The sequence below is a fragment of the Corythoichthys intestinalis genome, chromosome 10 (assembly GCF_030265065.1).
Source record: "Corythoichthys intestinalis isolate RoL2023-P3 chromosome 10, ASM3026506v1, whole genome shotgun sequence".
In the NCBI taxonomy this organism is placed as follows: domain Eukaryota; kingdom Metazoa; phylum Chordata; class Actinopteri; order Syngnathiformes; family Syngnathidae; genus Corythoichthys; species Corythoichthys intestinalis.
The window spans coordinates 46,652,254-46,679,734 of NC_080404.1; the positions used below are offsets into that span (position 1 = coordinate 46,652,254).

General features: G+C 38.5%; 1 protein-coding gene across 1 annotated transcript in view; it reads right to left on the bottom strand.

Annotated features, from left to right (window-relative positions):
• ccdc85a (coiled-coil domain containing 85A) overlaps positions 1 to 23,765 on the bottom strand; it is a 42,806-nt gene extending 19,041 nt beyond the window's left edge. Inside the window, exons 1-3 of the mRNA XM_057849092.1 lie at positions 23,542 to 23,765; positions 23,253 to 23,483; positions 16,705 to 17,770 (exon numbers count right to left, since the gene is read on the bottom strand). Coding sequence (XP_057705075.1) covers positions 16,705 to 17,770; positions 23,253 to 23,483; positions 23,542 to 23,598 — 1,354 coding nt within the window. The 5' untranslated portion in view covers positions 23,599 to 23,765. The remainder of the gene's footprint in view (positions 1 to 16,704; positions 17,771 to 23,252; positions 23,484 to 23,541) is intronic.
• Between the last annotated feature and the right edge of the window lie 3,716 nt (positions 23,766 to 27,481).

Below are 27,481 nucleotides of genomic sequence, written 5' to 3' on the forward strand. Positions count from 1 at the left end.
TCATGTTTGTCCTCCTAGAAATCCTATTAAAACAAAAAATATATTTCCCTCCCCCATCTTTTTCCATTTAAAAAAAAAAAAAAAAAAAAGCTCCGAAGCAGCACTAAAGAGCCGCATGCGGCCCAAGAGCCGCGGGTTTCAGACCGCCGTCGTAGCCCTCCTTTTTTCTTTTTATTTGACCCTCATAAGTACTACATTACCACAACAATAACAGTCCTTCTGTCAACTGACCCATTTACAGGACAGGGGGAATTCTAATGGCCGTGTAAAGAGTTTTTCTTGATTCGGTGAGAAGGTGAATAGTTTTTTCCACGTTGTTCGTTAACTAAATTTCCACACAAACGCACATCGAGGTACCATTAACTTAGCAAGGAGAGGTAAGAGAGTCATTTTTCGAGTGTCCCAGAGCTCGCGAAATTGTGTGTGTGGGGGGGGGCGCATTTATCCAACTTTCGTCAGCCATAATTGTCTGAAGTTGGCGCGTCGGTGTTGTGCCGAAAAATAGCCACTCCACGCGAAATGTCCCCCCGACGGGAGCGCCCACACGTCACTCGTACAAACAGCCTTTTCTTACCAATCGATGGACACGGAAACGACGTTCTTGCACCGTGAATATGTATCATTTTACTCTGCTTGAACTAATAAATACTTTACTGTGACCAACGCTCTGAAAATAGAGCAAGGCTTTATTTTGGGCCCCGCCTCTCCGCGCAAGTTCAATCAAAGTTTTCTTTCCGTCCACCGCTCACTTTCGCCGAAAAGTCCGATCGAAACTATTGTAATGCCCCGGATATGGGGAAGAAGGAGAGAAGTCTGTATTTGTTTAACCACTCGATTGTGGTAACAATAATAAAGAGAAACAATAACAAAATAACAGCGGGCTGCTACGACATGCGACCGCTATCTCTCGCTATCTCGCTCGTTCTCCCATTCTTCCTACTCGTTCCCCTTGCGTCTCTTAAATAAATAAATAAATAAATAAATAAATAAATAAATAAAATACTGCTCTAAAATGCTGCTCTCGCTCGCGCGGGTAGTAGAGTGGAGTGGGCTACAGCTGTGTAATCGGCTAACTGACGCATCTGATTAGTATCTTTTTTTTTTTCGGGGGGGGGGGGGGGGCGCAAACGAGACTGTGGCGGGCCCAAACGAGACTGTGGCGGGCCGCCACAGTCTCGTCCATTAGTGGGAAACACTGAATTGCGTCAAATATTTTAACGTGATCAATTTTAAAAAATTAATGACCGCCCGTTTACGCGATCATTTTGACAGCCCTAATATAAATACAATGCAATTCAGTGCAATGGCAAAAAGCTGGGACAAATTTGTTCGCATATCAACTATATAGGCTGTATTGGCTGAGCGAAATTGTGTTGGTTACAAAAACCTATTTGATAATTTTATTCAGGAAAAATTGGCGGAATAGACAAGTTTAGATAATTTTGATTGGACGATTAGGTAAATATGACATGGATGAAACGGTTCACACATGGTTTATGTGTGTGTGTGTATTTTTCAGAACTGAAACAAACTTCACTGATAGCTACAATTTGTTCTGTGAGACCGTCATCCTTTAAAACAGGGGTGTCCAAACTTTTTGCCAAGGGGGCCAGATTTTGTGTGGTAAAAATGTGGGGGGCCGACCTTGGCTGACGTCCTTTACGCAGAACAATATATTTAAGCAAATTTTAGCAAGCCATTCTGTGTGTCACATTTGTTTTATTATATTTTTTTTAATTAATAATTTCAACAATCTCGCAACTAGCATTCTCTTTCGACTCTCGGGCTCTTGCGAAATACTGCTGCTGTGAAATTAAACTAGCTTGAAAAGTTGCTTCAATTTCTCGCTGCATATCTTCCCTGTAATCTTGTCGTACATGTTAGCGTGTCTTGTTTGGTAATATCGCCTCACATTGAATTCTTTAAAAACAGCGACTGTCTCTTTGCAAATGAGGCAGACACAGTTGTTGCATATTTTATTGAAGAAATAGTCCAATTTCCACCTATCCTTGAAGGGTCAGCCGTCGCAGTCAACTTTTTTTTTTGTTGATTGTCGCCATTTTAGACAATTTTAAGTCAAGGATCACACGGGGTAATGTTGCTTAGATTGCTGCTCCCTTTTTGTGGGTAAATGAGGAACAGCATTTACTGTGTAGGCTACTTCATATGCTGGTAGCAGTACTGCTGACCAATTTATTAAGTCTGTGTATGGGCCAGACAGTATTGATCTTATGACAGAGGCTGGGGGCCGGATGAAATTTGACCACGGGCTGCATTTGGCCCCCGGGACACACTTTGGACATGTCTGGTCTAAGGGGTTCGACGAAGGTAAAGAAACACAGAGCCCTATTTTCGTACGCTGGTTAAATCTAAGCAAAGTGGCTTTTTAGACCAGGTTTTGGACTGGTTTCCTTCCAATTTACAGGCTTAATCCGTTTCTTTTAACTGCTACTCCTCGATCTGATGGGAGGAGGAACTGGTTTGCTCAGTGGAAGGTTGACTCGCACTTGGTATGAGGGAATACAACAGACCAATGGTCTCAAATTTCGACCTGTTTATAAAACATGCTGTCAAAATGAGAAGAATTTTGAACAGGAGATATATTGGTTTTGAAATTGGGAAAAAAAAGGCTTGATTATCTAATTCCGAGCGGTTCGGTGAATCCACATATAAAACTGGGGGTTAAGAACCAATGGATTAGACGTTTACTGCTCACTTAAATTCACAGCTGAAAGATGAAAAAAGCCACAAGATTGGACGTGTTACATTATCAATAGCACTGAAAAATTAATAACATACTGTATTTTTAATTATTTTTTGGTTTAGAAACACCACTTATTATGGAGGTGATACAGAGACATACTTTCCAGCTGACGGCTGCTTCAGTGGCTGCTACCACTGCTGACTGTACTGGGTTATAACTAACTTGCCTGCTACTGCAAAATTTGAGACCTGAACGCACTCCAGCGATTCCAATGACAACATATTGTCAATTTATGCACCGCTCTTCCTTCTGGCTGCACATATCTTTTTCTGAACATGTGCAAAAAATAAAAATACCTGTCTCCTTACTCATCATTGAAGGGCGGGGCTGCTTTCAATGCACCAGTTCTCTATTACAATCAACTTGGAAGAAGATATATGGATAAATGAATGTACAGTGTTTGTATAAATTATTGGGTAATGTTTCCTAGTTTAAAAAAAAAAAAAAAAAATTGGCAGAGCTCTCTGATGTTTTCTCTGACGACCGTTTTTACAAGCATAGATGTTGGAAGTGAGTGATCGTATATTCTCACCAATATATTTTTTTATCTTTGTTTTTTTTTCATTGATCTTGTTCAACAAAATAGATGTGCTGTTCAATTTGAATACATCCACTTCATGTCACTTCACATTTTTCCCACTTGTCTTTGTTGTAAGGTGCGGATTGGCCTTGAGTTAACAGAAAGTCAATGCTCTTTGGCGGGCTCACAAGAGGAATATATGAGCTGATAGTTGTCCGATATTAATGTACATGGGGCCATTGAAACACCTTTTCTTGTTTCTATACATGTCTAAGATAAAAGCTCTAGCGTTGGTAGATATTATGAATACTTTCCAACAAGCCACGTACAAATGTTTACAATCTACTGTAGATTTTTTTTTAACCTGTCCTGTTCAGCTGCTTTGACATGGAGGATAGGAATCTGAGTGTCCTTATTGTCTGAACAATTTAAATGTATCATATGGGAGTGTCATAGACTCCCAATGTGATTATTCATTGTGTTTTGTTAATTAGGAGAAATCAGAAGGATGGGGTTATGGGTAGGGTTGTTCCGATCATGTTTTTTTGCTCCCAATCCGATCCCGATCGTTTTAGTTTGAGTATCTGCCGATCCCGATATTTCCCGATCCGATTGCTTTTTTTGGCTCCCGATTCAATTCCAATCATTCCCGATAATTGTTATGTTACAATATGGATCCAAACACAGACTTTGAAATTAGAAGTATTTATTACAAAAACGAGAACAAAGGGAGCACGCCAAAGTAACGCGAGTAAGAAAATACAACTGAGAGAGCACGCTAGAAAACGCGGGTCAGAAAATACAACTGAGAGAGCACGCTAGAAAACGCGAGTAAGAAAATACAACTGAGAGAGCACGCCAAAATGGCGTGAATATAACAGTACAAAATTTCAATTACAAAATCCCAATAAAACACAAAAGTAAATGAGATCAAACCAGAACACGATCGAAGAATGTCGGGAAGCACCAAGGGTGACGATGAGCACACAGCGGTAAGCAAAGCAGGTAACAAGCAAATGCAATAGTCCGACACTCGCAGACGGTGACAGGAGTCCTTAAATAATGAGCGCTCCAAATGTGCCACAGGTGTGCAGCACAGCCCCGCCCATCCAGCTGCATAATGTGCTGGAAAGGAAAGAAAAGAACTGAGAAGGCACATAAACATGACAATAATTTTTCCCGATCATATACATTTTGGCAATGCATTAAGAAAAAAATGAATAAAACTCGGACGAATATATACATTCAACATAGAGTACATAACTACTGTATTTGTTTATTATGACAATAAATCCTCAAGATGGCATTTACATTATTAACATTCTTTCTGTGAGAGGGATCCACGGATAGAAAGACTTGGGACTTTGTGTATTGTGACTAAATACTGCCATCTAGTGTATTTGTTGAGCTTTCAGTAAATGATACAGCAGCATGCCCCAAGGCACGATGGGAAAGTGGAACCATGATGGGAAGTAAAACCATGACTGTGAGTCGTGCTAACAATGGATATATCATCTCTGCTTTGGGAAATAAGTTAAGGTGTAAAAACAAAGATCTATTGCCACCTTGCTTTCCCACATTGCTTCCCATGACAATATCATAGGGAGAGGGTTTGCAAGGTTTAGTCGAATGAGGGACCGTTTCAAAGGCTGTCTAACTTCACTCTACTACTTTAGTGCTGCCTCTTATCTCTCTATGTAGGTAAAAGGGCGTCACAACAGACTGAACGCGACAATGAGTGAGAGGGTCGTGCAGCGCAAATATTAATAGCTATAAACACTTTAACGTGACACATTTATCAATTAATTAATTGCCGCCGTCATCGGGATAGTTTTAATAACCCTACGTTAATCCTAAACTAAAGATTCTGGATGAGTGAAACATATTATGTCTGTAAAGTTAAATACAATTAGAAAACGATTTAATTAATAAATATATATATGTTAAAAAAAGGCATGGCCGATATTTTTATGCCGATTCCGATACTTTGAAAATGACGTGATCGGACCTGATCGATCGGGAGGCCGATCGATCGGGACATCTCTAGTTATGGGGGGACAGAAAGGAAAATAGAAGAGGAGAGACAGAGACAGAAGAGGAGGAGAACAAAAAACAACAAGAAATACGTTAACTCATTTGCGCCCAAAAACGTATAAATACATTCTATTTTCAATTGCTTCAGTGTGGTCTTTTGCGGGGTTTTTGTTGTTGTTGTTGTTGTTGTTTTGTTTTTTTACAAGAGGCATCAGTGGGTTCCAATTAGAGCTGGGAATCTTTGGGCACCTAACGATTCGATTACAATTACGATTCAGAGGCTCCGATTCGATTATAAAACGATTATTAATGCACCCCCCTCCTTTTTTTTTTTTCTTTTAATGTTTTGTACGTTAGTTCCAAAATCATTCAAAAATCCTCTCAGGCTAAACCAAACTACTATTTCAGTATCAAGTTAACATATAACAGTGAACAAATATACGAAAATAACAGTAAATTTAAAAAATCCAGTCCCCATTCTGTATCAGCAGCTTTAAACTACATTCAATTAATTTAATGTTGTGAATCAACTGTTAGTTGTTAAAATTCCTCCCGTTATTCCATAAATTCCCTTCTACTTTTGTCAAAGTTTTAAAACTATTTCATCATTTAAAGACAAAGACAAGACATTCAAGACAAGATTCTGCCGATTTAGAGTATTTTAGATAAAAAGTTAATTAGGTTCGCTATAACAGGCCTTCTAGAGAGGTCTACTGTTTTAAGATGGCGGCTGTTTACTTACGCCTGCCGACCCGCCTGATGCGATAAATTTATGACAAGCTTTACTTAGAGCCAATTAACTTTAATTAATTATATTAACAATTAATGCTTGATTAACATCAACTGGCACAACAAAATTGGCATTACTTTGAAGTGAAATGTAAAGAAATAAACATAAAAGCACCAATTCAAAATAAAGGGCATTATGCGGCTCCCACATTAACGCCAAGCCTTTTTAAAAGTGGGATGTCCTCCTCATAAGACCTCATTGAACGTGCATGTTTAGCTTTGTAAAATGCGAGCAAAAACACGTTTGTCAGTGCATGTCGCTGTTCATTACCTTTATTCCGCGACTTGTCCATAGGGCGAGTGGGGTCATGTCTGACATCAATAGTTTGCTTAATTGCCACATGCTCTCCGTTTTTTTCGTGCTTTTCAAAGTTTGGATGGCTGAAATTCTTTGACCCTACATAAAATGCGCTGCTCTTATCGGCGACATTGGGATTCTCACGGCACATTTTGTACCGCATTTCCGTGCGAGCATCATTTGCTTCTAGCCATGGTACCTCCTAGAGCTGGGAATCTTTGGGCACCTAACGATTCGATTACGATTACGATTCAGAGGCCCAGATTCGATTATAAAACGATTATTGATGCACCCCCCTCCTTTTTTTTTTTTTTTTTAATGTTTTGTACATTAGTTCCAAAATTGTTCAAAAATACTGTCAGGCTAAACCACACTACTATTTCAGTATCAAGTTAACATATAGCAGTAAACAAATATACAAAAATAACATTAAATAAAAAACTCCAGTCCCCATTCTGTATCAGCAGCTTTAAACTACATTCAATTAATTTAATGTTGTGAATCAACTGTTAGTTGTTAAAATTGCTCCCGGTATTCCATAAATTCCCTTCTACTTTTGTCAAAGTTTTAAAACTATTTCATCATTTAAAGACAAAGACAAGACATTCAAGACAAGATTCTGCCGATTTAGAGTATTTTAGATAAAAAGTTAATTAGGTTCGCTACAACAGGCCTTCTAGAGAGGTCTACTGCTTTAAGATGGCGGCTGTTTACTTACGCCTGTCAGGGACGCGGGCAGGCAGGCAGGCTGTGTGGACCCAGTTGCAGGGAAACAAAAAGCGGCAAGGCAGGTGAACTCAAAAAACGTTTAATGATATCTAACAAAAACACAAAGTACAACTGAAAGCACTGAGGATCAAAAGGGCAAGATTAAAAAAAAAACTTACTTAAATCGGAGGGACTGATACACGAGGGCTTGCACAGGGCTTGACTCAGACACCGACACAGACATTGACGAGCACATGGGCATTGACATTGACAATGACGCAACCAGGAATGACAAGAAACTAGGTGCTTATATACCCACATGCAGACAAGGGGTAACGAGACAACGAGGAACAGCTGGGTAACACAGTAGGAGGCAGATTGCAGGACACTAAGAGAAGGAACAACAGGTGAAATCAATGGGCAATCACAGAGACAAGTCACACTAGGAGAAAACCAACACAAAACCTAACAACGCCGGAAAGTCTGTCATTTTGCATCTCTGTTCAACAATACAAGTTCTAACACCGACATCGTCTATCATTTTGCATCTAGTTCTACATATAAATGAAATCTACTCTAGCCGTATGTTTGTAGCAACTAGCAACTGGGTGTTGTTTGTAGCGGCTGTCAGCCGCAGTCAGGTATGATTGTCTTTTTTATCTAGCGGCATGAGTTGAACATGATATTTACTCTCGGTCCGTTTCTCATTGCGTCCCAAAGACCGCGCTGACTGTGTTTTACTTCCGCTTCACCTGGTATAATTCAATAATCGGAATTTGGATTTTTGGGAATCGTTCTCGATTCTTCCACGGCCGAATCGCAAATAATCTAAGAGTCGGAAATTTCGCACGCCTCTAGTTCCGATCTATCTTAGATACAATGCACAAAGCTCAAAACCCATTTTAAAGCACTAAAACTGGCCACAGGAGGTCAGTAGCCCATTTGGTAAGAACTCAGGCCAAGAAAGGAAGTGGAGAAAAATAGTCAAGAAACTGAATCGAATCGAATCGAATTGAATCGGTAGCAAAAAAAAAAGCAATCGGATCGGGAAATATCAGGATCGGCAGATATTCAAACTAAAACGATTGGGATCGGATCGCGAGCAAAAAAACATGATCGGAACAACCTTAGTTATAAATGTCAATTCCACCCACAACACGTCATGGATTCCCCAACTGTGATAAGATCCAGGTTAGTGTCTCTTTGGAATTCCTGTACTGTCATCATGACACCATTGCGCGTTTAGGAGACACATTTTGGAAATCAGATCAGAATCCCGTGGGCTCAGGGAGATAACGTATAGTATACACCAGAGGAATGTAAGCAATTCTGAAATTTCAAGGATCAAAGCCTTCAAAAGTATGGCTCCATTTTTCCAAACGAGATACAAATTACACTCATTGCAGCATATTAGTGCACTTTTGCTGGCTTAAAAAAGCTCTCTTAGAGCAACTTTACTCTGTAAATGCCACGGTTCAAATGCGAAAGGTAGGCCTACCCATCCCTAACACCTGATGCTAAAAATAATACCCTGCACACACTCCTCTCACACAGGCCACACACCTCACACATGCTTCCACAACTGCACAGAGACTATCTGTAATGTGCGTGTTCGTGTCTGTATGAAAAAAGGAAACAGATATCATCTCATCAAGATAGCGTAGCTCAGTTCATGGAACCGAGCATAGCCCCATTAGCAGATGAATGACAACAAAGAGGCCTTTCTCATTTCCTAAATCGTCTGTCAAACTGAAAACGATAGGTGTGATGTAAGCACCAAAAATCCTCTTATTTGTTTCCTGTAATTTTAGAACTGCAATGACGTGATGCTATAAGCAGCATTTTTAATGATATTGAAACAGAATGCTTGATGACCTACTTCTTCCCAATAACTAGAGATAGAATAAAAAACAAAATAATTAAATGTGAGGAAGCAATTAAAACAGGAATAAAATGCTTATGTACATATGCAGTGTTGTTAATGTCTGTTCCTTCCCTTTGTCAGCTTAAGTTTTGAATCATCAACAAGTTAAATATTAGGCAATAAAAATTGAAGTAAACACAAAATTCAGTTTTTAAATGAAGGTGTTTAATATTGAGGGGGAAATACTGTAATTGACACCTAATTTCACTTCAACTTTGGTTCTCCAACAAACCACAGCGAACAGTGGTGAACCTTTACAGGCCAGCCAGCAAACCAAAATTGCCCAGCAGTGCAGCAACAACTCATCCAAGAGGTCACAAAAGGTCCCAAAACAACATTCAAAGAACTGCAGGCCTTACTTGCCTCAGTTAAGGTCAGTGGTCATGTTCCACCATAAGAAAATAGCTAGCATATTTTCAAATTTAAAAATGTATCTCATCCTCAGAAGTAGGTAGTAACTAGGGATGGGAATCTCTGGCATGAAGCCGATTCGATTGGGAATCTCTGGCATGAAGCCGATTCGATATGTATCTAAATACACAGGTTACGATTCGATTAAAAAACGATGCATTTTTAAGGCCGAGCGATTCGATACGATTCGATACAGTTTAAGAACGATACGGTTCGATACAGAGTGAAAACGATACGATAGTAAACATTTGTTGTGTGTGTTTGTACAGTATTTTAAACATTTAAAAAGTACCACATTTCTAATAGCAAAATCTAACAAAAAATTTCATACCGATGTTTTATTTTTTTATGAAAAAAAAAAAAAAGGCTTACTATATGACCGTCATTTTGTTGGATGGGATTGATAATAAAATAAAATTCCAGTGACAGACAATAATAAAGTGCAGTAATTCACAGTGAAGCTAGCCGCCACACCTTGCTGGCTTCCACCCGAGACTAAAAGTCTATGTGCAGCACATAAACAGTCGGACAGACCACTTCCGAAGCCGTCTTCTGCGTTGCCTGCGCCTCAACATTTGTATTATCAACATTTGTTGTTCAATGTTGATGAGCTGAAGATCCACATTCAAGTGTTCCATCTCCGTTGGCATTATTATTTTTTTTTTCTCAGTTGGCATTGTGTAACCTGAAGAAAACTAGAGGAAGTCGACAAGAGTCCCCCAAATCCCTACAAACACAACGCCACACCCTTCTAGTTGCTTGGCAGTGAATTAGGGAGCAACGCGTTCGCCGTCACCGCAACGCAGAAGCATAACTCAGGCTTAATGCTTAATTTCTGTCATTTTTTCTCTTGCCGGAATTTGTGATTTTTTTTTTTTTTTTTTTTGGCTTAATGTGGTTATGTAATGGGTTATTGTACAGTATCATTGTAACAACAGTTCATATACATAACTTTGTGCGCAGAAAAAAAATTACCATTCTTTACACATAAAAAAAAAACTAACACATTTTTAATCAGTTACCGATACTCATAATGTTACTCATTATTTGAGTATTCTTTTCACCAAATACTTTTTTTACTTGAACTTGAGTGCATTTTATGGATGTCTGAGTTTACTTTTACTTGAGTAACGTAATTTCTGGACTATAAGGCGCACCTGACTATAAGCCGCCACCCACCAAATTTGACATGAAAAAGGCATTTGGTCATAGATAAGCTGCACTGGACTATAAGCCGCAGCTGTGCTCAATGTAGAATGGGATCTTTACACCAAAAGATATTAACCGGTAACACTTTATTTGACAGCGGCATCATAAATCTGTCATAAAACCAAATGAACCACTGGCTCCAAAGCTTCATTAATTCAAGAAGCATCATTTTGCCATCACTGGCCACTTGGGGGAGATAGTCAACCTCTGCCGCCACCTGCTGTCAACACTGTTGTTGTCGAACATGCCTCCTAGCATGCATTGCAGCTCTTCATATGTAAATATCAAAATTCATGTTCTGTGCCAATTATTTATTCAGTTACTGGTCCAGTTGTTTCCTTAATTGCTAGTTAGCTACTTTATTTGACGGTGGCGCTATAAGACTTTCATAAAACCATCATTATTATGACATGACACTGCCATGAACATTAACGAATGGTTATGACAGATGTCAAATTATCTCACTTTGAAAGGATGTAAAAGATCCAGGATTGACATAAATGGAGTTGGTGATATAATTTGCCGGATGACATTTAATGACATCTGTCATAAGCATTCATTAATGCTCATATTAGTGTCATGTCCTAATTATGGCTGTCTTATGGCAGTCTTATGACGCCAGTGTCAAATAAAGTCCTATCTATTAACCCAAATAAATCAATGAATAAGCCGCACTGGACTATAAGCCGCAGGATTCAAAGTGAGAGTAAAAAGTAGCGGTTTATAGTCCGAAAATAAGGGTAATATTATTTTGAACTAACGCTACTCTTACTTGAGTACAATTTTTGGCTACTCTACCCACTTCTGCTGATCCTATATTTTTTATCCAATTCACATAATTTACATATGAAAAACATTTTCAGGAAACAAAGCGTTTGAAAAATTGTACACAGTTTATACAAAAAAAACACCACCATAATTGGACAAAAATTTGCCTCTTTATTTCCAATGGCCCAATTCATTTCCAATTAGAAAAGAAAATATCGAATATCAACATGAGTTGACCTGAGACCAGTGTTGTTAATAACGGCGTTAGAATATAACGGCGTTACTAACGGGGATTATTTTTTTCAGTAATGAGTAATCTAATTAATTACTTTTCTCATCTTGGCAACGCCGTTACCGTTACTGAGGCGGGAAAGGCGTGCGTTACTATGCGTTACTAAGTTGGTTGAATAAAAAAAGTCTGAGAGAAACGGACTCACGGAGACGAGAGAGCAGAGCAGGAGTGGGGAAGACGCCGTTGCAACCGCGATGCTAGGTGGCTCCAATAATACCTGTCTGTAGCCATAGCCGACAAACTACGCCCACATGACACGGTAGATATCATATTATAGAACTAGATGCAACTACAGACACAGCTGCATTGGCAACATGTTTTAAGGACTACATGCGTTAGTAAACAGCCGCCATCTTAAAGCAGTAGACCTCTCAGGAAGGCTCTGATGTAGAGATCCTTCCTAGCGAACCAAAGTAACTTTTTTTTTTTTTTTTTTTAAATCTAAAATGCTCCTAAATCGGCAAAATCTTAACTTAAATCTATCTTTAAATGATGAAACAGTTTTAAAACTTACACATGTTGAAAGTAGACAGAAGGGAACTAATGCAATAACGGGAGCCATTTTAACAACTTTAACGGTTGATTCACAACTTTAAATGACTTCCACACATAGCAAAGGTTACTATCTAGTTATCGCAATATCCTTGTGTCTAGTTAAGTGGAAGGTAAAGAATTGGGCTAGGGTCAATTGTCCCCTAAACCCTTTAAACTTCACATTGCGTGACCTGTTTTTATTTTATTTTTTTTATTTTTTTTTGAGAAAAAAAAAAAAAAAAGAAAATTATCACTAGGCTTATCACTAGCCAAGTAACTAATTACTCTTACATTCAGGTAACTGAGTTACTAACGCAATTACTTTTTGGGAGAAGTAATTTGTAACTGTAATTAATTACTTTTTTAAAGTAAAATTAACAACACTGCCTGAGACCAACCTGAGAAGCCCAGTGACCCAAAAAAAAAATCCCTAAAATCAATAGGAAATGATCCAAAATGTGCAGGACGTGCCAACAGAATACCCCAAACTGTGAAGTGATCTTTAAGTAGTCTTCTCTAAAATTAACAATGAAGTGACCCAAAAAATAACCCATTGCCCGCAATTGAAAATGATAGCCATTCAGTTGATTTAAACTAGGAGGACTGGACTGGCTGAGAATACTCATCTTTGAGTACCATTGATGGAGCTAGATGTCAAATCTATTTTGACTACGAATGATGAAAGTTCATTCCCTCATCGCAGTCAAAATGAATTGGACGTCTAGCACCCTTTAATGGCAGCCAATGAGTTAATAAAAAAGTGACCCAAAAATCCACAAAAATTAATAGGAATTGAGCACAAATCTACATAATGACCCATGGGGAGGGGCAAAACATCCCCACGCAATTTCTTCAGAAATTGCATCTTCTAGGTAAATGAAAAGAACACTTCATGAAGCGGTAGGAAAAGGTAGATAGAATTGATTAAGTGGTATGGCAGCCAGACCAAAGGAACTGGCAGTCTGTGTGAAGCTGGGTGTTGGACTCAGAGTCACCTTAAAAAGAGCAATGAAGCTGTGATCTGACAACTAGAACGGTCTGCCAGAAAAACAAATGAGAACATGGTTGAAACGGAACTCTGGCACATGAAAACCACTGAATTTATCAAACTAATTAAATTCTTAGTGAAATTTTAGCTACTTTTTTACAGACTCTAGGCTGCAATATAGCCACTCATATCATTGCTACCTCAGGTCGTCATGATAAAATGTCATCTCAGCTTTGGACGTGGAGTAAATCTGAGGTGAACAGTGGCCTACTTGCATGTGACAGAAATTCAACCTCAAAACAGCAAAACAGTCTGAACTCAGTAGGGCTACAAAAAAGGAGGGTAAAATGTGAGCTGTTATTTAGGGCATTTTGATAAATACGTGTCACTTAAAGACACACTAGGTAACTTTTCAACCTGTACAACATATTTTGTGATAATATGTCGATTGACGACTAGTTGAATGACACCTCTTTTATATCTTGTGGGGGTCTGTATCACTTTCACTGGCACTAATTAACTTTGAGGAGGGTTGAAGTAACAAAAAAAATACAAATGTGCTGACTGCTTTACGGCATACGTCACTTCCCTCTTTCCCAATTTATTATAATGACGGCTGTCGGTGCGAACACTTTCGCGCGAATTCTGCAAAGATGGCATGGCAACAAAAGAGACAAATAGTTTTGTCAGAGGAGGAAAAAAGGGAGGCTAACAGGTAAAGCCGAGCAGTACACCGAAAATTTACCGTTACCCAAATTCTTCACGATAACCAACGTAATTTTGACCATGTCGGTAGATTCGGTAATTTAATAAAACAAGAAAATATAGTTTTTCATTCCTGCTTTGACTCTGTGTTATTCGGCTTTTTTTCATTTCCCTTTAAGAAAGCAGTCAGAACCCCGGTAGGCTAACGCTAGCGGCTAACGCTACAAGCAAACGTGATGGAGTCGGGCTCAAGGGAGCTTCGCCATCTTTCACCCGACATTAAGTAGACTCTTGGCGGCCTCCAGACGCGCTTTCACCCCGTCCTCCTTGGTTTTCACGATTTCAGGAGAGGGTGCTTTCAGTGCTTTCTACTGTTAGCCAGACCACAGGCTAACGCTAGCGGCTAGCACTACAAATGAACGTGATGGAGTCGGATAGCGGCTCTAACCTTTTCGAAACGGCTGAATTTAAAGAGTGGATTTGGAACGGACTGTATTTAGCAGTTATTTTGCATCTGTGTTTGTGTTATTTTTCTGATAGCTCTTATGATGGTAAAGCATTCAGCATAAAATATAATCCAACAGTGAAGCCTATAATATGACCGTTTAATAGCCACAGCTAGTTTTCTGTATGTGCTTGCTTTATTCTGTGTCATCATCACAAAATCTTAAATGTTTCATTGGCATAAAAGCAATATAGCTTTAATGTGTGTGTGTCTGTGTGGGAAATGCATGTGTGTGTGCATGTATTAAAAAAAGGCTCTGGAAAAAAAAAAAAATTGAAACCTTGAAGTAATTTTTTTGAGTAATTATGTCACAGCAGCCGTTAACAATAAGTTGTCTGTTTGAAGTATACTGTTCAAGCTGTAAGTCATTTGTGTTACAATGACATGTTTGCACAGTCGTTGTATTGATTTTTATAATGTTGTACATTGTTCCAATCATAGAAGCTTTTATACGTAAATGTTCATACTTGAATTCTTATTATTTACAAGAAATCTTTATATAATTAGTTTAGTCTGCATTTAATATGTCGAATATGTTAAATTGAAAGCTGGTAAATAAATCTACGAGAAACGGTTAATTTGTATTTCATGCATTTATTCAGATTTTCAAATTATAGAACAGTCCATTTGGGTGAATTTATTGTCATTTATCGTTATCGAGGTAAATCTGCTCAATGTATCGTGATACGTACTTAAGGCCATATCGCCCAGCCCTGCTACGATGATATACAGAATAAACATTGGCCCGGCATTCGCTCGCTGTCGTGACGCCCCCCCCCACAACCGAACTCGGCAGCGCTGGGGAGTTCGGGTGAGGTGGGTGGGCAAGTCACACTAAGCCACACGGTTGCTAACCGTCATATGTTATTGTTTAGCCACAGCTGGATTCATTACCATATTACTTTTCATCCTTCACACAGCCGCTGGAAACAGAAATGTTGTTAAATCCATCTGCAGGCGACCAGGAGATTGATTTTTGATTGAGTGGTGATTTTACAACACAGTGCGGGTGTGCGCTGGTCCTCCTGGAAAAAGCAGCGCTGGTCCTCATGGGAAACTCAGTCTTCCTTAACGCAAAACACTACCGCTTTTGTCCATCCACGCCGCTAAAATCGACCAAAACTGAAAAGTTATCAAGTGTTGCTTTAATGTTATTGTTGTAATGATATTGGTAGGACGTCATTGGTGTCGGCGAGTACGAAGAAATAATGTGCCGATGCTGTGCAATATGTACTTTCGAGATCTAGTTTCCAGCCACCATCTGCCCTACCAAAACTCACGCCAGTGAGTGAAAGCCATGCCAATCTTTATTCTGTATATCCTGGTCGCCTGCCTTTTTTTCCTCCTCAGACAAAACTTTTTGTCTCTTTTGCTGCTCTGCCATCTTTGCAAAATTCGCGCAAAAGCTTTCGCGTCGACTTCCGTCTTTATAATGAATGGGGCAAGGGGGAATTGACGTATGCCGTAACGCAATCAACAATTTAGCACATGTAGTGTTTTTGTGTGGCAGGGTTCCTGCCACCCACCTCAAAGTTAATTAGTGACTGTGAAAGAGATACAGACCCCCACAAGATATAAAAGAGGTGTCGTTCAACTAGTTGTCAGTCGACATATTACCACAAATGTTATAAAAATATTTTATAAAGGTTGGAAAGTTAACTAGTGTTGCTTTAAGTCGTGTCTGACCAAGCCGTGACAGCAATTACTGTACATTCAAGTAAATATGAAGTTTTTCTTCTAAAGAGGTGTCCAGTACAGTACATTATTGGTCAATATTACACAGCCGAGTGTCGGAATCGATATTATGTCAGGAGCCAAAAATAATATTACTGAACGCGACTTAATATGTTATTCAGACACATGGGAAGTGTGTTAATTGTGGGAAAAAATGAATGTTTTCCAGCAGTGATTTTGCATTCAAAGTGTTATAATCGCAGCACGAAAGCCTCAATCAATCAAAATGCTCATAATTATCTCAGACAATCTTTAGTTCTGATTTGCTTCTGTTTACAGAAGCAATTCCAAAAACAGCATGTAAACTATTTTTCTGCTTCTTTTTCAGGAATATCCACACAAACAGTACATACACCTCATCAGAATATAAAAGATTGCAGCCATAATTGCCTGCTTCTAAATAAAATGTATGATTAAAGGTAAGCTGTTTTGTTCTTTTGATTGTAAAAGACTATATTATGCATTAACATGCAAGTAAACAGTGTGAATTTAAATACAAATTAATATTACCCTGTGCCTACCGTTGTACAGACTCTGGTGGTGGTGTGACATCTCCTCTCCAGCAGCCCTCCTGTGAACCCCATCCCGGTTTGGGGACCCTCCACTCTTCCCTCCCTTGCTATATTCCAGCCCAGGACTGATCTGATAGTGATGATGGTGTCGTATAGACTCTGGACTCCCAACAATCACTCGTGCTTTTCGAAGATGCTCAGGTGTTCCTAGAACTTTCTTTGACTCAAGGCTCCCACAGCTTGCCCCCATGGACTTTTCTGGACAGTGTCTTTGACTCAACTCCGGGCTGGACTTGGCTATGCCCTTCCCACAACCTGGTGATACTTGTCCTAAAATTAATAACTGCTTCTGGGCAAGTAGGTCAGAGCTGCAGGCTTTACGGTAGGAGTCGCAGGGTTGCTTGTTGGGATGCCTGTTCTGTTTTTCAGGGCTGTGTCTTCCAAATCCTTGCGGTTCCAGCTCAGTAAGCGACCCCCCTCGTGGGCGGCATGACTGAGGGAAGGTGTGGTATTCTGGGGAGGAGCTATGTCTCCTGCCTGTGGAATCACACTCATCTCCTAGTCGACTGGGAGGTTCTAGGGTGGCATATCTTGATCCAGGGCTAGCGGATGAACCCAAAGGAGAGGTTTTGTGCTGAGCAGTATCAGGGCTGTCTGTGCTTCCTGCACTGGAGGTGCTGCTCCCATCACCAACATCACGCAGAAGGCCAGGGGCAGGTAAACCTCCCCCCAGCTGAGACAAGCTGTTCTGACTGTCAATGGAAGTCCTGCAGCCAGGCACCTCTTGCCCACTGCCACTTCTCCCTAATGCAAGAGCAGATGCCCTCTCCTCCTCCAGCATGAGGCACACCTCCTTCAGCTCCAAATTATCTCGTACGACATCACTCTGCCGCTGCTCCAGCTCTTTTAGCTTCTGTAGGTAGATAGCCACCTCCTTTCTCATCAAACCACTGCTGTAGCGGCCCAGGCGCTGCCACTCTCGCGTCATCCTTTTCCCTTTCTGACGATCGTCATCCAGGAAGCAGCACAAGTCCCGAAGCTCTTGGTTATCTTCTTGTAATTTCTGGTTCACATCCTAGTTTTGAGGTAAGAAAGAGAAAAGCTCAAACACAGAGGTCATATCTAGTGAAGGACGACGAATAATAATTGCTTAGTGGTTTTCTTGTGTATTTAATGTGCAGTTAAATAAGGGTAATTTAGCTGTGGGAAAGAATGCAGTGTGTAATTAATCACATATCTATGGACACACATGCAGGTACAGTCAACACTCAAAAAATGAAACATATTTATGCGAGAACCTTATTTCAGTTTGTTTCACACAAGTAACTATTAGGTTAGTATGTGGTTAAATGAAAAATGCCAAAATGACTACTTGAACAAGTTAAGCAATTCCTATTCAAACATTTTAAATGCAAAATGTGTAGCCACCTTTTGTTTTCTTACAATCGGCAGTGTTGTTAATCTTACTTTTAAAAAGTAATTAATTACAGTTACAAAGTACTTCACCCAAAAAGTAATTGAGTTATTAACTCAGTTAACTTAAATTAAGAGTAATTAGTTACTAGGCAAAGTGCCTGGAAGTTACTTTTCATGTTCTTTTTTTTTTTTTTTTTCAAAAAAAAAAAAAACATGTCACACGATGTGAAGTTTAAAGGGTTTTTGGGACAATTGGCCCTAGCCCAATTCTTTACCCATTTCTTTACCCTACTTAACTTAACTAGACACAGGGGTATTAAGGATATTGTGATAACGAGATAGTAACCTTTGCTATGTTTGGAAGTCACTTTATGTTGTGAATCAACCGTTAAAGTTGTTAAAATTGCTCCCGTTATTCCATTAGTTAGCTTTTGTCAACTTTCGACGTGATATATGATCCCTTTAATTTCAAAATAGTAATTATGAAGAAACGCTTCACTATTCAAACTATTTTCTCCACCAGAGGGCTGTTATGCTCTTTGGACGAATAAGGATTCATTTTGTAATTTTTTTTCCTCTGGTCGGAATTCAATGATTTTTAAAAAATTATTTTTTTAATTTGGCTTAATGTGGTTATGTAATGGGTTATTGTCAGTGTTTTTAATAACGGCGTTAGACTATAACGGTGTTACTAACAGCGTTATTTTTTACAGCAGTAAGTAATCTAATTAATTACTTTTCTCATCTTGGCAACGCCGTTACTGTTACTGAGGCGGGAAAGGCATCCGTTACTAAGCGTTACCATGTTGGTTGAATGACGCGAGAAAAGTCTGAGAGAGATGGACTCATGGAGACGAGAGAGCAGAGCAGGAGTGGGGAGGAGGCAAGGAAGTTGTGACGCGGTTACAAATGCGATGCTAGGTGGCTCCAATAATACCTGACTGTAGCCGATAGCCTACAAACTACGCCCACATGATCCAACTGTAGATATCTCAGATAAATTGAACTAGATGCAAATGACAGACACGGTGGCATTAGCAACATGTATAAAGAACTAGATGCGTTAGTAAACAGCCACCATCTTAAAGCAGTATACTTTTCAGGAAGGCTCTGTTGTAGAGAACCTTCCTAGCGAACCTAAGTAACTTCTTATCTAAAATCCTCCTAAAACGGCAAAATCTTGACTTAAATCTATCTTTAAATGATGAAACAGTTTTAAAACTTACACATGTCGAAAGTAGATAGAAGGGAACTAATGCAATAATGGGAGCAACTTTAACAACTTTAACGGTTGCTTCACAACATTAAATGACTTCCACACATAGCAAAGGTTACTATCTAGTTATCGTAATATCCGCAATACCCCTGTGTCTAGTTAAGTTTAAGGTAAAGAATTGGGCTAGGGCCAGTTGTCCCAAAAACCCTTTAAATTTTACATTGTGTGACCTTTTTTTTTTTTTTTTTTTTTTTTGAGGGGAAAAAAAACAAGAAAATTATCACCAGTTAATTTGCCAAGTAACTAATTACTCTTACATTCAGGTAACTGATTTATTAACGCAATTACTTTTAGGGAGATGTAATTTGTAACTGTAATTAATTACTTTTTGAAAGTAAGATTAACAACACTGGTTATTGTACAGTATCATGATAACAACAGTCCATATAAATAACTGTGCTCATTAAAAAAAAAAAAAAAAAATGCCATTGTTAAAAAAAAAAAAAAAAAATCCACCAAAAATATAAGCAGTTGCTCACAATGTTACTCATTACTTGAGTATTCTTTGCACCAAATACGTTTTTACTCGTACTTGAGTTCATTTTTTGGACGAATATTTTACTTGTACTTGAGTAATATTATTTTAAAGTAACGCTACTCTTACTTGAGTAAAATTTTTGGCTACTCTACCCACCTCTGCTCTCTACTGACAAAAATAACACCGTTAGTAACACATACTCTGACACCGTTGTTAACAACATTGCGCACTACATTTTCTCACATTCTGTGCATCACTTGTGAGTTGCAAAAGCGCCCCTCCCACCCCTGTCAATAAAACCTATAGTGATGCCCGTTTTTTTATCATTCAAATCAATTTCAGACATTTTTAATAAAAATATTTCTGTTTAGATTTGCATTTGCACTAGATTTCCACATTAAAATTTCATGTAGAACTTTTCAGTTTGGACCAACATTCATAGAAAACAAACAGCGGTTTTAAAAACTTGTCATCAACTGTTATACTCTATTCCAGCAAAGTGCCGCCTCCATCTCTCCAAAGTCTATTGTTGTTATAGTCAAATCAGAAATATTCTTGGCAGTCTTCCGAGGCTTTTACTAGCCCTCACCTCCCATGTCATCTCACCAAGGGCATAGGTTTGGTCTCAGCATTGGTAGGGACGAAATAACCTGCTGAGATTTTCCAGAATAAATGTCTGGATTTTATTGGAAAATTTTAGGGCTGTCAAATGATTAAAATTTTTAATCGAGTTAATTACAGCTTAAAAATTAATTAATCGTAATTAATCGCAATTCAAACCATCTATAAAATATGCCATATTTTTCTGTAAATTATTGTTGGAATGGAAAGATAAGACACAAGAAAGATATATACATTCAACAGACGGTACATATGTATTGTATTTGTTTATTATAACAATAAATCAACAAGACGGCATTAACATTACTAACATTCTGTTAAAGCGATCCATGGATAGAAAGACTTGTAGTTCTTAAAAGATAAATGTTAGTACAAGTTAATGTTTTCGTTTTAATAAAGTTTGTAAAATTTTCAATCAAAAAATAAACTAGTAGCTCGCCATTGCTGATGTCAATAATTACACAATGCTCATGGGTGCTGAAACCCATAAAATCAGTCGCACCCAAGCGGCAGCAGAGGGCAAAATAACACCAAAAAACAAAAGTAACAAGTGGACATTACACTGTGCTGTCATTTTAATCTGTTTGAGCAGGCCATGTGTGTTAAATGTGTCAAATATTTTAACGTGATTAATTTAAAAAACTAATTACCGCCCATTAACGCGATAATTTTGACAGCCCTCGAAAATTTAAATTGCAATATTTGAACACAAATTATAGTAACATACACAAGAAATACAAACTTGTTAATCATCACTTACTAAAGCTGTCAAACGATTGAAATTTTTAATTGAGTTAATTACAGCTTCAAAATAGGGCTGTCAAACGATTACAATTTTTAATCGAGTTAATTACAGCTTAAAAATTAATTAATCGTAATTAATCACAATTAATCGCAATTGAAACCATCTATAAATATGCCATATTTTTCTGTAAATTATTGTTGGAATGGAAAGATAAGACACAAGATGGATATATACATTCAACATACGGTACATAAGGACTGTATTTGTTTATTATAACAATAAATCAACAAGATGGCATTAACATTATTAACATTCTGTTAAAGCGATCCATGGATAGAAAGACTTGTAGTTCTTAAAAAAAAAAATGTTAGCACAAGTTATAGAAATTTTATATTAAAACCCCTCTTAATGTTTTCGTTTTAATAAAATTTGTAAAATTTTCAATCAAAAAATAAACTAGTAGCCCGCCATTGTTGATGGTAAATGGTGTTATACTTATATAGCACTTTTCCACCTTTCAAGGCGCTCAAAGCACTTTACACTACATTGCCATCTACCTACTGGTGATGCGTCAATAATTACTTACACAATGCTCATTGGTGCTGAAGCCGATAAAATCAGTCGCACCCAAGCGCCAGCAGAGGGTGGCAAAACTCCATAAAACACAACAAGTGAGTGTTTCACTGTACTGTCATTTAAATCTGTCTGAGCGGGGCATCTGCATTAATTGCGTCAAATATTTTAACGTGATTAATTTATAAAATTAATTAACGCCCGTTAACGCGATAATTTTGACAGCCCTACTTAAAAATTAATTAATCGTAATTAATCGCAATTCAAACCATCTTTAAAATATGCCATATTTTTTCTGTAAATTATTGTTGGAATGAAAAGGTAAGACACAAGACGGATATATACATTCAACATACGGTACAAAAGTACTGTATTTGTTTATTATAACAATAAATCAACAAGATAGCATTAACATTATTAATATTCTCTTAAAGCGATCCATGGATAGAAAAACGTGTAGTTCTTAAAAGATAAATGTTAGTACAAGTTATAGAAATTTTATACTAAAACCCCTCTTAATGTTTTCATTTTATTAAAATTTGTAAAATTTTCAATAAAAAAAATAAACTAGTAGCTCGCCATTGTTGATGTCATTACACCATGCTCACTCCCCAAACCCATAAAATCATTTGGACCCAAGCGCCAGCAGAGGGCGCCAAACAACAAAAAACAAGTAACAAGCGGACATTACAGTGCTGTCATTTTAATCTGAGCGGGGCATGTGCGTTAATTGCGTCAAATATTTTAACGTGATTAATTTAAAAAATTAATTACCGCCCGCTAACGCGATAATTTTGACAGCCCTATCAATTACCTAGTATCTATAAGGGGGTGATCCTTAGTTCACGACATTTCATACTGTCTAATTAATGTTAACAGTAGAAAACATACAGGAGGAAATTTCTCTCAACGCAGCTTCCTTCTTGTTTGAGAAATTCACACTGATTAGTGTTATGCTAACTCTGATGCAGGTCGGACTTTCAGTAGCAAAATTAGTGGTGTGTTCCCCACATCCACAACATTGATGTCTTTTTACATTACTTACAGTGGCTGCTGCTGGTGAAAAAAAATGATTTCCCTCGTCTGTTGTAATTCTTTTGAGTTGTGAATGTGTGTGTGTGTGGGGGGGGGGGGGGGGGGGATCAAGTCATCAGCCAATCAAACGTGCGTTTGAGCGAGAAAAAAAAGAAATGGCACATTCAGCAAGTGAAAAGGGGTCAATTTAAGTCTGAACATAATGAAAGTACTGTAATTCACTTAATAATGGTCGGGTCAGTTCTATCCTTACAACATATGAGAAGATAATCTAAATTACCTATCTAACTGAAGTCGTTATATAATGCAAATAAGGTTGCTTAAAAGTTGGTGGGGACAATTTCAGCATCCTGAAAAGTTGATAGTGTCATGTCCCTACCATCCCTATGCAAACCTACGCCCTTGCATCTCACCTTTAAACTCCGGATCTCATTAAGGTGTTGCTGGAGCCTTCTGTTCACTTCTCGCATCAGGTTACTGTGCTCCACGATGACGCCCCTCTTCTCCGCCTCGGTCTTCCGCAACTGTCGGACCAGCTCGTCTTTGCCCCACAGAAGCAGCTCCTCATCGGGTACCTTGGCGATGTCGTGACTCTCTGTCCTTTTCTGTGCTTTGTGTCCTGCGCTTTTCTCCATCCTTGCAAACTAACCAAAAAAGTATTCTCCAAAAGAAATCCTAAGAAGGACAAAACGCTACTCTTACCCAGTCCGGTTCGGGTTCCCCAGTCCGTCCTTTCTGATCTATCTGATTCGCTGTCATTTAGGGTGCTGTGTGGCTCCGAGAACCACACCGTGCTCCTCTAATAGCCTACTACGATACCCATAGTATCGGTTTAGCTTTGAGAGACAGTGAATGGCTTGATGATAGATGCCGTTCGGTCTCTGTCCAGGTGCTTAAGGCCGCCATGCGCCTACCACCCGCCGCTCGGTGCCCACCACCGTTGCGCAGCGAAGAGAAGGACCCGAGGGGGAGGCTGCAGGTGCAAAGAGAGCGAGGATGAACCGGTGTGTGCATGTTGGGAAGTCACTGCATGCGCTTCTATTTGCGACCTATCCTTGTGCGCCATCTGGTGTCATTTTTAGAAGAGACATGACATCAGTCATAAAACATGGGGAGGGGGCCCAGGCGGAGTATGACTTTTGGGAAGGGGTGAAAGTGGCTAGAATTTCCCGACGTGAAGGTTGCCACGGAGCCAGAAATTTTAATTATTCATTTATTTATTTTTATTTTTGGAGGGGTTGGGGGTCAAAACTCCTAAAACTACTGAAATGCAAATTAAAACTGTTTTGGCAGTTATTTGTAAACACATACAAACATTTTCATTCAAAATGGTATTTTTTCAATAATTTGCTAAATAAAAGTTAACAAAAACAGCAATAACCCCAACCTCCATTTCCTAATTTTTATTTTCGCTCATTTCCTCAAATACTAAAATGCCAAATCTCAATTTTAACTACTTAAAAACAGGATTTATATTAAAATTGAAGTTAATGTAAACAATTACTTTCTTTTTTTTAATAATAGCATACATTAGCGCAGTGCTTCTCAATTATTTTCTGTTATGCCCCCCCAGGAAGACGTAAATGTTTCGCGCCCCCCTCAAACTCTCTGCGGCCGCTGTAAATAGTATCATTTGTCTATAAAATTACTCTTATAAATACGCATCTGCCTAACATTGTGTCTTTTTTTTCTAATAAAGAAAAAAAGTAACATAGATCAACTTATAATAAAGTATAACTTTATTAACATTGTTTTGTTTGTAACAGAGAAGACTTGACGCGCATCAATTTGCCTGAATTTCAAAAGTCACATCCAAACTGTAAAAAATACACTCAAGGTACATTTTTGACCATTTGATACAGAAAAATAAAATGTAATAAAATCAGTAAATAATTACAACATAAAATTGATTAGAAACATTCACTCATGAGGACAATATGCCAAAAAATTTGACCGAAAAACAAAACTGAATAAAAGAAAAAAAAGAGTGTCCTTGGGCAGAAGGACAGTTTTTATTTTTGCTGCTCACAATATTACCTCCTTTGCAATGGTGTGGAGTTATTTTGCATTGAGCACGCTAACAATGCTCACTGGTTTACTGATATAACACTGACAAAGCAGGACGATTGTTGGCAATATTCGGCACGTTTTCGCTGAAAAACAATCAAGCGGTTTATCAATGAGATTGGGGTCTAATGTCTTTAAGTGGCGTCTTAATTGATTTGGCTTCTGGCTGTCCGCTATAATTATTTTTAGACACAGTAAACAGTGGTCTTTCCTCATCACCCGCTGTATTGAAAATTAAAGCTAAAAGGCAAACGGCTGGAAAAAAGCGCATTCTCGGCAGCCGAGGTAGAATCGGACAAGACAGTGGGTCGCTGCGTGAGTGAGTCCGGTCGGAAAACGGCTTCCGAAAACGACGGCGGCACACTGCTCTTCATATCTGTTTTCTGTGTGAGCTGAGTGCTCTTCGTTAGTTCAAAAATACTGCGTGAACTCTGAAAATGAGAGCGCCACTGCCACCCACTGAGTGGATGTGCAAGTACTTTATTCCAGTACGGCAAAAAAAAAAAAAATTGGTTCCCAGAAAGTGTGTGTAAGGCGAAAAGTTCGTCTTCCGAACATTTATTTCCCATAAGAAACCATTAAAATGAGAATAATCCGTTCCCAGGTCCCCATAAAACATAATTTTCTACTAAATAAGTCTTAAAACTACACAAAAATATATCTTATTTTCTTTTATGTCTTCTTAGGCTTAACACTAGCCTGTGGTGGGGTCTTTTTCGGTCCCATAATAGCAAAAGTACACTCAATATGGTCCAAAATGTCTATCAAACACAAACCACGTCCGCACTCAACGAAAGGGAGGGGACGAACTGGGACGCCGTGAGCGTGCGTCAGCTTCTCGTGGCGCTGTTCGACCGCGTGGTTAGGTTCGTCCGCCGAAAACTAGTTCGTCAGCAGAGACTATATGCTCGCGAATGTAATGTTCTTGAGGCGAAAAGTTCGTGAGCTTAAGCGTTCGTGAGCTGAGGTATCACTGTACTGAATTAGCGTAACATACATTCAGAAAAATAAGTACAAATGACTTATATGATGCAGAGTGAAAAGGAATATATTTTGAGGATCGTGCAAACATCGACTTTTTTTAAATCGCAAGGAAATGAATAAGTAGCCTAACATAAATAAACAAATATAAGTCCAAAGAGCACATTGACAGCTAAAACCTTGTTCTAAATCTCCCCATTAGAGCAAATAAAACTAAACATGATAAATAACCCTCCTCAACTCTTTCCCTGCTCTTAAAGTTTTGATCCATTTAACGTTGCATTGCCCTTTTTTGTCGCATCAATTCAACAAACTTTTTTTTTTTGCTGTTCCAGAAAACATGCACATTTGAACCAATCAGAGCTAACTATCTCTGCTGATCACATGTCAGTATGTCAGCCAATTGAACAGATAAATGAGTCAAGGCATTTTGCTTTGCATTCGCACATTGACCTGACTTATCATTGTCAGACTCAGATAACTCCAGCAGATGGGGAAACCTCCATGCCGTCCGTGGAATGAAATAAATAATAAATAACGGTGGAAACGGATTACGCTACACAAGCACTTTATTATGCTTGTTTTTAACACTTGTGTATGTATATCTGATGTTGGTAGATTGTTTTCTTCTTGGAGATGAAATGCATGTGTGGCAGCTTAGCATTTTTTTTTTTCTTTTTTGACATTTGCCGTCATATTTTTGGAATCAAAGCACTGTGTACTGGAACAGCATTCCAGCCCTTAATCTTATAAAGGAACTGCGTTCCTGCCCTGAATCTTATACCGGAACTGCGTTCCTGACCGTTCTGGCCCACTTTCACCCCTGCTTTTTGGGCACGGGGGGCACAACATGTTGATGACCCCGAAACGTAGTGTCAGCAATAAAATTAACTTATAAGAATATTTATAGTCATAAGTTGACAATGAGTGTTTTTTTCCCATAATTCTTAAAGGGAATTCTAAATCAGGCCGCTTAGGCAATACTTTTCGCCAAGATTGTCATACATTGAATATGGTACGCCCGCCGGTGTCGTGCTAATGTAGTTACCCCAGTCAAAAATTTTATCCCCTGGGCAGAGCCATATAGAGGTAGATTTGTGTATTTATTATTCAACCAAAAAAATGTCGCTTCAATTTAAAAAAAAAAAAAATGTTTGAATGCAAAAAATAAATTTGATACTCAACCCCCCCCCCCCCCCCCCCCCAAAAAAAATGCATGTGAGAGCTTTTTTTTTTTTCTTTTTTTTTTTAAATTGAAGTCAAGTTTTTTTTGATTGAAGCAACTTTTTTGATTGAAGTAATGTTGATGTGTTTTTGGGCCACATTTTGACTAGGACATTGGTGTCTATATTATTCAATGAAAAAATAAGTTGCTGAAAAAAAATAGAGATTTTAAAAAAGAAGATCACTTCAATCAAAAAAAAAAGAAAAAAATCAATCATAGAAAAAGTTTTGGAATGCGAAAAAATATTTGCGATTGAAATATTTGCATTTGAACACTTAATTTTTCATTGAAGCAATCCTTTTTGTGTTTGGGCCATATTATGATTAGGACATTTGTGTCTAAATCATTCAATCCCCCAAAACAGTTGCT